Here is a 14,943-nt window from a genome sequence, read left to right on the forward strand (position 1 = left end):
ATGCTATTTTAGTATGGGGTAATTCATCTCAACAAAACATGGACAGGGTGTTTAAGATTCAAAAGAAGGCACTCAGATGTATAGAGAAAGTGAATAGGTTAGACTCTTGTAGGCCTTTATTTAAAAAGCTTGGTCTATTAACTGTGCCATCTTGTATGTATATGAAGTTGTAATGCATGTGAAAACGAGTGGTGTGATCCAGAATTCAGATGTTCATGAGTATAATACGCGAAACAGAGCAGATTATCATATAATGGGTCACAATAGAAGGTTATTTGAACAAAACCAGATTATATTGGTAGGAAATTTTATAACAAGCTACCTCAAATCTTGAAAAGTAATGATGATTTGAAGATTTTCGAAAAATCATAAATCATTACTAATTGGAGATAGAGAGTTGCGAATGATCTCATTTTATTCATAATTTTATAATCTAAAACAAAGGCTAGTATAGAGCAAATTTTCCGTCCGTTTGTTTACTGGATTTGGCAGAAATAGCTGAAAACTGGAAAATGAACTGAAAATACGAGGTTTTTGGGTCACTCTGTATCTAGCACAAGGAAATTTTGCATGAAGAAATTGGTTCTGGACTTTTCTCATGTAGCCAAATAATATATTAAAAAATCAGAACTACAATATAAATAATAACCACCAATGTATATAGTGACTGGACTATAATTATCTCCCTTCTTGAAAAGAGATTTGACTGTAGCCACTTTCCAAACTTCTGGTATCCTCAATTGTCTCCAGCACATATTTATCATTTATCGAATGGAGGAAGTGAAGTTTGAAGAAGAGTCCCCCATGCTTGAACAGCTCCATATTATACCATCCAGCCCAGCTTGTCTTATTTTATACTCTTTTCTAACCTTGTATTCTGCAGGTTAAAACCTATTTAATTTTAAATTTCCGTTAATATTCCCAAATTGAAAAATTTTCAATTTATTTTAGATTGAAAAATTTAATTTATTTTATATTGAAAGATTTTCAATTTAGGAATTTCAACGGAAATTTAAAAATGAATAGGTTTTAGCTTGCAGAATACAAGGTTAGAAAAGAGTATAAGATAAGAAGTTCTATCACCCAGCTTGGGACAATGAAGCGACCAAGGACGACCAGGTTGCAGGAGCAATGGGCGCGCACAGGCTCACTCAATTATTGGAAAAATATACGCCTATGCTATGCGTAGAGTGACTGTATTTACCAAAGTTTAGTCAGTGAACGTCAAGTTTTTATTGTTTATGCCACAATTCACACTACATTATATAGTAATGAGATATACATAGAAATGGATTGATAAGGAAATGGTTCAAGACTTTTAACGTGAAGGTGAAATAAAGGTACTTGAACCGATAATGTCGGGGCGGTAATCATTATACGACCGCGGCGCCCGGGGCGACCGCCCCGGTCACCCTGCCCTTTGGGCGGCCCTGGCCATTTCGCTTTTATATATATATATATAGATAGATAGATAGATAGATTACCGGTAGCTATTTCTATAAATTGAAATCATAATAGAGCATTTAATTTTTTAATATATATATATATATATATATATATATATATATATATATATATATATATATATATATATATATATATATATATAGATAGATAGATAGATAGATAGATAGATAGATTACCGGTAGCTATTTCTATAAATTGAAATCATAATAGAGCATTTAATTTTTTTGTTTTCCAGTTTCCATTATGCTCATTGATTATTGGAAACATAATCAATTTCAGCTAATAAAAATTTGAGTAGAATCTCAACAATGTAAATTGATTAAGGAGGAATTTGAAATGAAACTACATTATTCTATAAAAAAGTATAATATACATTCCATTTTATACATTATTAGGAACAAAAACTTTCTATTAGAATTTAACAATGCAACACATTGAAGCAAAATGTACAAAATTACAATATATTATATTCACACACATTTCTTATAAATCAATTGTTAGAGATATCTAGCTGAAGCGAATAAATTTGAAAGATAACATCAAAATATTATAGAATCGCATTTACAATGAAGCAACATTAAGTTTGTACATCTGTATTCTCATGAGTCTCATAATGATGATGATAGCTCCACAATATTCCAACAATTATTGAAGTTTTTTTCAAATATCAATACCTACATTGTGGGAGGAAGAAGTGGAATATTCCTTCATTAGAATTTCAAAAACATCAACCATTTAAAATTTCTGTTACACAATGATGAACTATTTTGATTCTATTTAAACAACAAAGCTTATGAATTTGACATTATCACATTTAAGTTTAAGTTTCAAATAGAAGGTTTAGGCACATCCATACAAAAAACTAAGACGAATCTCTTCTACAGAGTGTTTACTTCCATATTGTAATATAATACATAAATATTTCTCTGCTATAGTCGACTATTTTCACATGTATGTAATATATATTTAATTTTATCAGACATCTTAGTACTGTATAATGTATATCAATATGATTCTTCATAAATTTAACAGGTTGTCTGTTGGATTGTAATTTATTACGAAGCTCCACAATGGTGGAAGATAAATACAACCTGTAGTCTTTGAGAATGTATAACACAGTTACTAGTCACAAATAATATTACTTGGGATTATACTTTTCAATATAAGTTAATTTTATTATAGATAACCAACAACCAGACAGTCCACCATAATGCATACTTTTATAATATTCTAGTTGAAACCTTTTTTTGGCATGCAAACGTTATTTTAGTCTGATATCAAGTAAAACAGCTAAATAAACAACCATTCAGTTCAAATACGATAGCTCACACTTACTATACTTCAAAATACCGAATTCAATAAATCATACAAGTAATAAAGTTATAAGACACAATACTATTTAATGCATCAATATTATTATTAGTTCAAAATTAAAATATTTTTCAACAAATACTTGTTAATTTTAGGAGGTAATAGTTGAAACTTTCACTCATTATGAAAGATCAAATCCAACAGTTTTATATCAGATAAGTAATTTCTATAATGATTTTTCTAGTCACTTATTCAGAAAGACTTTATGGCTTGAATAGTAATGCCAATAAAGACATCACTATTCCGATTGGCTTTCATAGAACACATTTACATTGTATTTCCATTATGATCATAGTTTAATATTGATTTTATACGCAGTATTTCAATCTTCAATCACATTTATAGCCCCTTTTATCAAATAAATTAACAATATTCTTATTCAAACACATATGTTTTTGTTATTAGCATAAATAACTCAAAATAGCCTACTTTTTGTTATAATTTTGTTGATAATTCAGTTAATTTTTAGATAGATATACAGTAGCCTATACATATCCCACAATATTATTCTTTCTATCTTAAAATTATTTACTATATTGAAATTATTTATTCACAATATTCTGATGCATTGCAGTCTGATATGGAACTCCGAAGGTATGATAAGTCAAAACCTATTATACACTCCATGCATCAATCGAGTATCATCAAAACCTACTATTACTTAGTAGTAGATAAAGTAACAGTAGGTATTGGTATCATTCATTCGAATAACTGTATCAAACAATAATTGTATTCATTTGTTTTTCTTTTCCTTTATTCATATCAGAATACAGTTATTCAATAAACATGCAGTAGATGTTGTTGTTGATTAATTGAACAATTACTGCATGCTTTCTAATTATTAGGCCGATTCCCACATTTCATTTCATCTATCCGAATTGTTTTCTATTCAATTTTGAATCATTAAAATTATTTTCACATTAAAAATTGAAAAAATTTAGTAATACACTAAAATCTAGCAGGGAGGGGATAGTTTACTGAAAGTTGACTAAGTTTACTGAACTTTGTCCTAGATTCCACTTATGTTGAAAAAAATTAGAAGAATAATTCTAATATTATTTTCCCAACGGAACTTCTAATCAATAGCAAATTCAATTGTTGAATCTTATAAGTTGAGTCTTATTTTTTTTGTTCTTGGCACTGAGGAAGGAACACCAATTATAGAACTAAAAAACTCTTATCTATGGTCTTGTGCTATAAGTGAAGCTGTTTATTGGAAAACTATTTGAAATCAATGATGAAATAAACTATTTGAAAATCACCAATGTTTGAACATAGATTTAAATTTATTTATTTGTCATGAAAGAAAATTCAGGAAATATGTTGATGAAAATAAGTTGATTCATTCATTACTGTACTGTACTTCAGAATTGTTCCAGTATTAAATCTCTCATTGGTATGGAAAGATACATGGCATACTAACTTTCCCCGTTTTTAAATTAATTGATTTAAAGACAATTAACCTGCCTTAAGCTTCAAAAGTACTGTAGTCTTATTCCTGATTATTATTATTGATAGGAAACCGATCAAAGTTTCTGATTGCTCTGAAATATTCCATGGTTATTGTTATTGTCCCAAGAAAATTGAGTTTATCTGTAATTTTAGCCAAATTAAGGTAGACCTAATTTGATTAGGAAATGAATCAAAGGTCCATCAGAGCTATGAAGCTACATGAAAATCTGAGCTGTCACAGGGAAAATGGGCTACTCAATGAAATCGCATTCTACATAAAAGTTCTATATGTATCTTATATGTTTTTTCATGTTAATAATTCTACCATATTGCATGGAGCATGGAGTATTGTTGTACGTTGAACAGATTTCTTGATGATTGAAATAATACAAAATTCGACTGAGTCATTGTCGATGTTGTAGAACCGTTCCATAATAAAACTGTAGAATTTGACGATATATTTGTGTTTTTATTTCATAATAGAAAATTATAGGTGATTGCTCATAAGAGTAATGCGAAAGAAATATTACCGGTAAGTTATCGCATGAATATTTCACTCCATTTTCTTTAGTTCTCTTTAATTCTTTAGTGAAAATTATTTTCCATTTTCAACACAACTGTTAAATTTTTATCAGAATAATCATAATAATAATTAAATCTGCACAAAAGGTCCACTAGAACCTTTATTTCTCTTTTGGTACAAATTGCGTTTAAGTTTGGTCCAGTATGACGTTCACTGAAACAGTAGTTATTAGATTTGCAAAAGTATTTTATTATAATAGTAAAGACTAATGCTTGAATTATTTGTGCTTTTTGAAAATTTATTCTATTTATAATAATATGAAAACGTACCTACAGTAGCCTACAACAAGTGTAGAATCCAAGACAAAGTAATATGGTTCATAACTGCTCTACTAACATCAATGCACACATTTATTAGCGGATAAAATACACCAAGCTACATAACACCAATAGCATAAATAGTCACAAATATATCGATATTATATTAGAACATTGAGCATTATTAAATTCTATTGTTAGCAAGTCACACACTTTAGTGATAAGTACAAAACCTTATAAAAATACATTATCTCATTTTTAATCTATCGTTTTTTAGTTGATCTTAATTTTTTTATTAGTATTTGATGAATATTTTGAGTATTATTTTGTTTCATTTATGATGGAGAATTTGCAGTTTAATTAAAGCAGTTCTTGTAAAGTTCAGTTTTAGAAAGTTGATAGGCAGTTCAGATTCAGTTTCATTACAAAATTGAAACATGTTTCTCCCAGTTAGAAAGAAGTTTTTTTTTCAATAGAAAAGTGATACGATGGGTATAAAATTGAGTTCTATTGAATTATCAAGTTTCTACAACGAAGAGTGGATGAAATTGTTCAAACAAATTCAATCATTATGAGAGATTGAAGCACAGGTTCAAATGTAATAAATGTTATAACCTCAAGATTATTCTGTTCTTGATAGCCAACAATGATGAAAGTTTATTTTCAGTTTCTATACAAATTTTATGCAATATTTATTAGACGTTTTTTATTTATTGGTTTTGATCTTGATTCATTTATAATACTGCACATATTAAATCACATTAATAATATTTTGATACGACAATACCCTCACATGTACCTGTGAGTATACATATACACAGTGATTTATCATTGAGTTGTTAGTCTGATCTATTTAAAAATCAGTTAGACGAGAGTTTCAATAATGATATTTATAATTTCAGTTACAATAGTCATTCAATAAAGAATACAGTGTAGGATGTAGGATGAAATTATTTGTTATTTTACAAATTATTTTGGAATCATACCATTAGAGATATAGCCTAATTTCAAAAAAATCAATGAAAAAAATATTCATAACAAGTTAGGTATCAAAAAACATAACATTTTTCTACATGTTCAATATTAACACGTTTCAAAGCAATATTCTATGAAGCCTTGAGCTATATGAACAATTAAATCTTCTAGTACTTCCATTAATGGCTACTATGAAACAGTAAGCCGCCTTGACTAGAACTATTCATATTTAATCAAAACTTACTAGCATATTTGCATACTGGACACACTTATTTGATGTAGTGATCATTTAATTTCTGTTGTAGAATCTATATTTTATGTGGCGGAAATAATATGTATTATCCATTATTCATACTGTATATTAATTTGGGGTTAGTCAGTTACTCTTCTAATACAGGATTATGACATAGTGACATAGAGCAGCTTCATATTTACCAGGCTACACATCTAAAATCAATGTTTCAACACGGGTTCACTGCAGTTTTGCCACATTGATATCTTAAAATTGTTTCTGTCACTAATCAGAGTTTTATCAAGTGTAGTTCTTCTTAGAACTTGAAGTTTCTTAAATTGCAAAACCCAGAAACACACTCAAGCTCTTGTGAAATTTCAAATCATTACGGGCATGATTGATTTATCAAACCTAGAAGTGCTTTTTCATCAGCTTCAAGAGTTCAATATTGTCAAATCTTGGAAAAGGCTATTAAGTTATAAGTAGACTACAATACGTAAATAAGCATCTACAGTAACATTCATTTTTTGAAAGATGGTTTTTGTACAGAAATTACTTACCGTACTGTTTGGATAGAATAACAGACATGAACGCCAAATGTATAACTTATTATCCAGATTATCAATATAACATATATCTAATCTAGACATTGATAGAGATGATAAGATTGGCATTTCTCCAGCAATAACGACCGTCAAGCCGATGATCAACATCGCACAAGATTCCAGAATCAATGAGGTCAGACTGCCCGCAGTCCAAAAACTTCTCCCGTTGAGCATGAAATTTGGGAGAATCAAGACAGATCATCAAGAAACTTGCATACTTCAACTCGTTCAGGAGTCGATTGCAGAAGAGGAGTTATACAGTTCACTTCTTGGTGAACCTTTTCCCCTTTTTTCATCTGGAACAGAATAAAAAAACAAATCAAATACTTCATACACTTCTCATATATTAAGAACTAGCAGGTAACCCGTGGGTCCAATTAGAATCTTGACAAACTAAAAACATGACCTACTAGAGTCTTAAAGGATTTTGAATAGGCCTATAACCACCTTCAAGTTAAACAGTCTAGTAATTATTAATTATTTATCAGACGTGATGATGTGTCATTCGAGAATTTACTATCCTAACCCGTACGCGTATAAGCAGGATCTTTTCTTTATTAGACTATATTATAGATGAGGGTGCCAGTACTACATGGCAAAACTCCTAGTAAACTCTTCTTACTATTTTTTTTTATTTGTTGAAGGATAAAAATGTATAATGCTGAATATTCTTATTTTTTAAAATAATTTTATTTTTTAATACTGAATAACAAAAATAATTTAAAACAGTTTGCTCACATAAACAAAAATTTCATTCTTGATGAGACTATTGGAATGAATCAGCAAATAAACCTTGACTCTATAAGAAGATCCACGTTATAAAGCCAGTGGAGAAGATAGGACTTCAGTGTTGCCGATTATCTAATTTCTGTAGTAGAAAGCATTTCCAGTATATTTCCGATATAATATTAATTTTCAATTCTTGTTAATAATAATTAATTTATTATACTTTATTCGTCAAGAAAATATATTACTCAGTGATTTAATAATAAATTCCTATGATTGGGATAGAATGTTTTGGTGGTTACAGTAATTATATTTTTATACATGGTTCAAAACATCCTGCAACGTTACAGAGCTAGAAAAGAATCTGTTCTATCGTAGAGCATAATATTATGCTATATTTTATCTAAGCTTCTATCTAATGACAGAAAAGGATATCAAAAGCAATGTTAATCAGTGCAGACTTTATAATGTGAATCTCGCTATAGCAGTAGGCTGTTTGTATTAACGAAATGGTAAATAAGCTCTAAAAACAAATATTTTGCTATTATCAGTCACTCTATAAGATTGTCAATTGATCATCACAAAGTAGCGCATAGTAGGCCTATACACATTTTCCTAAAGCAATAAGAGAACAGACCCTTAAAGCTTTTTGAACATTATAGTTCAACCTTCAACTGAAACAGAAATTTTTTGAGCATTCTCGAGTTCCCATCCAATCTCATCTACATTGAATAATTGATTCAAATGAAACTAATTATCTTGTATACTTAACACATAGCCTATTCTCTAATAACCTTTGGCACGAACCGCAAGGGTTCATGATCTAACTATTCACTATGACTTGATTAAGTGATCAAACCAATTCCTACAAAATCAGTCCTGTTTCCAATGATCACGTTTCTCTAATGAAATGTCTCTCAAACGACCATGCCTCTCAACTACAATCAAATTGGCTAATAGCTGAGCTCCATTAGATCAAACACGCGTTTGCAAGAGTCAATTATCCATGAATATTGAATCAAAGTCAAATAGATTCTAGCAATCATGATCAGGTCCTAGTAATGGATTCATAGAATTCGTGTATAACATTCAATGTTGTGTAGCCTATGGTAAATATTTGATTAGAATTCATGAACTTCAGACAGGCTAAATAATGGCTAATTGGAGTTCAACGATGAAGATTGGGAATGCTATCCACGCGGCGCTTCATTTTCTCCGTTCCAGGAAACATATTGAGGAAGTTTATCAATAATTAGTGCGGCTGAGTTAACTTGAAGAGAGTTTGTTGTTCAAGTGTTTGTTGTCTTTGAAGTACTTTGAAAAGTATTCGGGAATTCGATGGAAAGCTTTCCTGATAGAGATATTCTCCTGAACTAGCTGATTTATTGGGAAAGTTTTGTTATTTATTCATGAAGAGTTTCGTTGTGAGATAAAAAGACTTTAGTTGAGTTGAAAGCGGGGTCATTGCAGGTAAAGTAATAATTATTATTCGAATATATGTTTTTTGTTGAATAAAAAATATGGGAGTTTATTAAGAAGATATTCTTACACTATGGTAGGGACGTAGGGGAGGTATAATACTATGCCCATCTTCAGTAGCATAATATTTTGATATATTAGCCTATTTTCTACTCTGAAGCGCTTATTCTTGTCAATATTTCTTGTATAATGCCTGGACATCCCCTCTCTATTCCCTGTAGGGGTCAAAACATAGTGGAGCAGCAGAGAAAAACGTATTAGAGAAGGTAGTTGAAAATAATGCGTGTTGACATTAATGCATGTATTTATACGTCTCCACTTCCTTGTAACCTATACCCTATTTTTAAAACACCACTATGTTCTGACACATTCGAGTCTGTGCATTAGTTTTCAACACAGCTCCCTCGTCTGCTACCTTCTCAGGGAGCCTACATTCTCTATAACACTCTCTCCTCGCTGCTCCACTATGTTCTGATACATTTAAATTCATACACTTTCTAGCAATCTAAGCAACCTTCCATGCTACCTTCTCTGCAACACTAATACCAGTTAGTCCTTTCTTCTTTTTTTTCTGGGGATGATACACGCACTTGAGCTCTAGGCTTTTGCTTGTTGAGTAATAAGGCGGATGATGATGAGATATGAGTGTACCGTGGACCTACAGCTTTAGGTGAGTTGCAAAACACCGGGAATTAAATTTTTAACTCATAAATGTAATTTATTCATTTTACATTTCATAATACACAAATCATATACATAATCAGAAAAGGACCAACATACCTAGCCCAAAACTGTCCCTTTTCCGAATTTTGATAGAAGTATATGTCCAAAAGGTTATGTTGCTTCAATTAAACAATTTGGATCGAATTTAGAGAGGGAAAGAGAGAGAGAGAGGCTTGGAACTCAACTTGTCTTATCAATAGCTTATCAGCGCGACCACGAAAACAATGAGAATGGGGAATGGGGTAGCAGTGAAACCAAACTTCAGATGATTTGTCGGAAGAAAAAAGAAGGTGATCGAGGTAGCCAACTCTATGATTTCATGTAAACCTTTACCTACTAGACCTCAAGACTTCACTTTTCTGGATATTGCATCTTTGAATAAACAGAACTTCATGGAGAATAACCATACACATAGATATGCCAGTAGGCTTAAAAATACTATCCTCCAGTATCCCACTCATAGACTGGCGCTGCTTGAGGGGGGTCCACGCTAAACGGGACTCAGGGTTAAGGACTAAGGACTGAGGGTTTTCAATTGTCTGACAGATGAACTGGAAAACCTAGACAGTCTCGTGAGTTCATTGCGTATCTCAGAGATCTTTTGGTTGAAGCATGCCCATACTCGCTGAGTGAGTGCTATGAGATATTCTCAGGATCTCAGCGAGTTGATAGATTGTTTGTTTTATATTGAAATGATAGCTTCACTTTGTAGAACAAGTACCCTTTTTCCTCTATAAAGGTGGGTTATCGTTTGTGCGTAAGTTTCCGCAGTCGACGACAGGCATTGTTGTCTGAAGACATTCATATTGTCAGAATTTCAAGTGTGCTAAAACAGCTGATCCAATAACTTACCGTTATTTGTGTTTATTATCTAATCATCAAAACATTTCGAATGATATCAACATATTGCCATTTAAAAGTATAAACCTTACCTCCCCCATATAAACTTAATTTTACATTATCATTTAGGTTGTTTAGAAAAGTTGAAATCTATCCAATCTGAGATCCTCACACTATCGTGATCAACGACGGCATTTACGCACAAGTGAAAACCCACCTTTAGGGAAAAACCAATAATATGTCGTACACCGTTGGTGCTATGCTCAACCAATGCGGTATCATGCGACGAAATGATAATAATAACAATTGATTCCCTCTATGTTTTGATCTTAAGTAATCACCTGCTGTCAGTAAATACCTGCATTGAAGTAGTTAGTTACCTGCTGTTAAGACAGCTAAGCGCAGCCGGCTTGTAGGAGGTGACAGCGGCCAGGGGTCCAGGAACGGATTCCAGCAGGTGATACCACTGGGTGACTGGCTTACGAGGGTTGTCCAGCATCTCCAGCCAGTGATCGCGACCTGTGCCGATGAAACTTGAACCAATCGCTGCGCAACCCATCAGCTCATCCGAACCAATCCTGAAAACAGAAACAATTGAATGAAAAATAAGGAATAAAGTCCTCCGCCTTTAAAAATTAAGGTACAAATCAAATAAAATTCATTGCCTCGAAATAATCCTCAAAAACAATACATAATATATTGAAAAATCACTTGAAAATACCAAAATACATAATGAAATTCTTAAAATTAATTGGCGCTACCAGCAAAACTTTATTAGTTTTTTTTGCTGGCGATGAGTTAAGCTCCGCACACACACACATCGATTTTTGTTTGTACGATATTTTGCCGTCCTTATGAATTCTATCAGATTAAACGGAGCTAGACAACATTATCTGTTTGAAATCATCTGTTTTATCTAATAGGAAAAAGAACGGCAAAATACAGTAGAAACAAAAATCGATGTGTGTGTGCGGGGCTTAACAGAACAGTTACAAAATTAGAAATGTTTATCGTGTAGTACTATCTGGATGTATTGCTTCAGTTTGCCATTCATATTCAGAAGTGATAAATGATAATTTATGTCAATGAATATGATGACAAAAATAAAATAAAAAAGAGATTTAATTAGTATTCTATTAATTAGAATTATTCTTTTAATATTTAATTCTGTAATGTTGCAAGTGATGCAAGGTTCTTCTGATTAATTAACCTCCGAGTTGGTTTGAACCGATTCTGAAAACAGAGAATAATTGAATTGCCTTTATTCAGAGTGGAGTTAGGATCCTAGTTCCTTTCGTCCACATAGTCCTTTTCATCTAGAGAAGAAAAAAGGTACATCCCCAAAAAAACTTCACGAAGCCAAGTAGTATGAATTAATGCTGAGAAAAGAGTCAGAGGTCAAAAAGAGGAGAAGTTGACTTAAAATACACTAACTTCATTTGAAGAAACCGAACATCAACTTGTGAATCAGTACAGTATTGTATTGGAGAGTTAAATGTGAGAGATTCGGTTGCACCTTAACTTCGCCCTCATAGAATTAGATGTAGCCAGCAATTTAATCCAATTCTTCAACATCATAACGGTTTTTCATAATTCATGGAAAAGTCTACATATACACACGCGATTTTCGTGAAAATACGTTTCTAAGAGTATGTTGCAACCTGAACTGTACAAAAGTATGCTCTTTTGTACAATTTATAGTGAATTCCACGATGAAAACGCAAATAGATAAATCGTTTTGATCAACTAATGAATTAATTTGGAAATATAGTTAGAAGATTCAGCCTCAGTTACTCAGAGACAGAGGGAAATGTCACCAGAAGGGTTGAAATTTGATCAATGAATTTCAAAAAAATCATCCGTGCTGGTTTTGATAACATTGTCGGACAACAAGCTAAAATTATAGAGAAGAACATGAAAGGGAAAGCAAAAGAGAGGAATACAAACTCAAATCAATCAGAAAGGGCTCAAAACTGGGAAACAAAGTATTGGTAAACCTTTTCCAGTCCGCTGAATCTGTAGCCTATCCTAAAAAGGCCAAAAAGAAGAGAGCGAGATGGAAGATGATAAAAGGGTTATGGCCGAACCTTTTTGCACGTTTTTCAATGATGCTCCCTCAATTTTCTTTTTCTTCTCTTACTCACTCTCTCCTTTTTGTTCAAATCTCTTCCCCTACTCATCATATTTCTTCTTTCTCAGTTTATGTCCACATCATCTTCTACATCTATTTGTTAGTAAAGAAAAATGAAGAGATAAAATTTGAAGGGTTTTCCTTTTTCGAATGAGTAAATGAACCGGTAATCGTAATTGAGTTTTGGGACAAATTCATATCTGGAATACTCAAATTTTCGTGGAAGTAAGGTAAATAGGCCTAGCTGTGCATATGCATGATGTGATTGTATGCTCGTCCTTTATATACATACCAAAAAGGTTCAACCCAATTCTCAAAAAACACGAATTTCCAAGTAGAAGAAAATGTCAGGAGTGTTGAGTATTCGAATATGTATATATTGATCGGGGAATATGGCTCCGCATTTTTTTTCTCCTTCAACTTAATTACACCTTTTCCCATAATTATTTCCTCTTCATCTTCATCGTTTTCTTTTTTCTTGCTCTTGTACTTGCTCTTGTGTTTTCTCTATCATTTTTCTCGACAACTCCTTCTCCTTTTTCATCACCTACTCCTTTTTTCCTCCTCTTCTCTCTCCTACAGTTTCTGCTACTTTTCTCTTTCTCCTTCACCTCCTCCTCCACCTCCTTCTGTACATTCTCCTTCTCCTCTACTTCATCTTTCCCCTATATGTCTCTCTCACTTTTAATTTTCCCCTTTTCGTTTTCTGTTGCTCTTTCCCCCTCACCAATAATATTTTATTCTCTCACTTCTTTAGCTCTTACTCTCTATTTGTTTTCCTCCTCAACTACTCATTCTTCTTCTTCTTCAACTCCTCATCTATCTCCTTCTCCATCGCCTTCCACATCTTCTCTATCCTCCATCTCCCTCATCTCTTCATCTTCTCCTTCATCTCCCCCTTCTCATTTTTCTCCTTCTCCTTCTTCCCCTCATCTTCCCCACCCTTTGTTATCTTTCCATGTATCTTCTCTTCTGTTTTCTCTCTAATTCGCTTATTTTTCATCCCTCATATCTCTCGCTCTGTCACACATGCAGACACACATCTCGACAACTGTTGCTTCACTTCTGAATTTGTAAAACGAAACGAGAGATATCGTCGCGACGAAACTTTACAAATTTCCCCTAAATTTCCGGAACAAACGGTAGTGGCGGGATGAGTAAGGGGGAACCGGCGTCGTAGATAATGTCATTGGCTTGTCTTCCCCCTTCACCATTACCACTCTTATCGCAGTTCCCCCTCTTACCACAGTTTCCCCTCCTTACACTACCACCCACCCCTTGAATTGAACCCCTCCAGTACAGCAGTCAAGCCTTATCTACATCATTCTTCCTGATCATTTTGTATGAGTGGTTGCAGGCAAGAAAATTATGGACTTGTTTGTGTTCTCTTTGCCATCAAATTAGATTGGAGATTCTGTGGAAATATATTGAATGTATGCTAATTTTCGTTGAAGAAATACAGGTTAATTTCATCTCATAATAAATTGGATGTATGTTGGGTTTTGTTGATTCACTTTACTACTTTGGAAGTACGGTACCTACTTTGTTAATTCACATCTCAGATTGATCCACTATTTCATCGGAGCAGCTACACGTGAAATATGTACTTGCGCGTGAAATATGGACCTATGTTTTATTTGTCATGAAATTGGTTGGAGATTTTGTGAAATATATTGAATGTGTACTGATTTTCGTTGAAGAATTATTCTTAGTTAGAACTTGCAATTCATACACCATTATCAAGTTCATCAGTGAATTTTTATCCTACATACCACATTAAACACGCTTTTCGGTTGAATCAAAGTGATCATCTTCAGCAATTCATCTAAAAATCTAATAACTCAAGATTCACAGGACAGGAAGAGGAAGATTTATCAGGATTTAATCCTTACATTAAATAATAAAACTATGTACACAATGTGCAATATTGAATTATTATGACTACTAGCTAGGTACTATTCACTCACTCACTCACTCACGATATATACCCACCCACAGACTTATTCACTATACCTCAGAATATATAATCCAGTATTGAAGTTTTCTCCGACTATACTCACATGAGTGCAACAGAAAGACCAGCATTTTGTGCAACAGACAAA

General features: G+C 32.6%; 1 protein-coding gene across 2 annotated transcripts in view; it reads right to left on the minus strand.

Moving 5' to 3' along the window:
• Positions 1-1,817: 1,817 nt before the first annotated feature.
• LOC111056939 (synaptotagmin-9) overlaps positions 1,818-14,943 on the minus strand; it is a 119,866-nt gene continuing 106,740 nt past the window's right edge. For both annotated transcript variants that reach the window (XM_039438963.1, XM_039438962.1), the window contains exons 9-10: positions 11,091-11,288; positions 1,818-7,238 (exon numbers count right to left, since the gene is read on the minus strand). In XM_039438963.1, coding sequence (XP_039294897.1) covers positions 7,235-7,238; positions 11,091-11,288 — 202 coding nt within the window. In that variant the 3' untranslated portion in view covers positions 1,818-7,234. The remainder of the gene's footprint in view (positions 7,239-11,090; positions 11,289-14,943) is intronic.

Source organism: Nilaparvata lugens, chromosome 12 (genome assembly GCF_014356525.2).
Source record: "Nilaparvata lugens isolate BPH chromosome 12, ASM1435652v1, whole genome shotgun sequence".
NCBI classification, from domain to species: domain Eukaryota; kingdom Metazoa; phylum Arthropoda; class Insecta; order Hemiptera; family Delphacidae; genus Nilaparvata; species Nilaparvata lugens.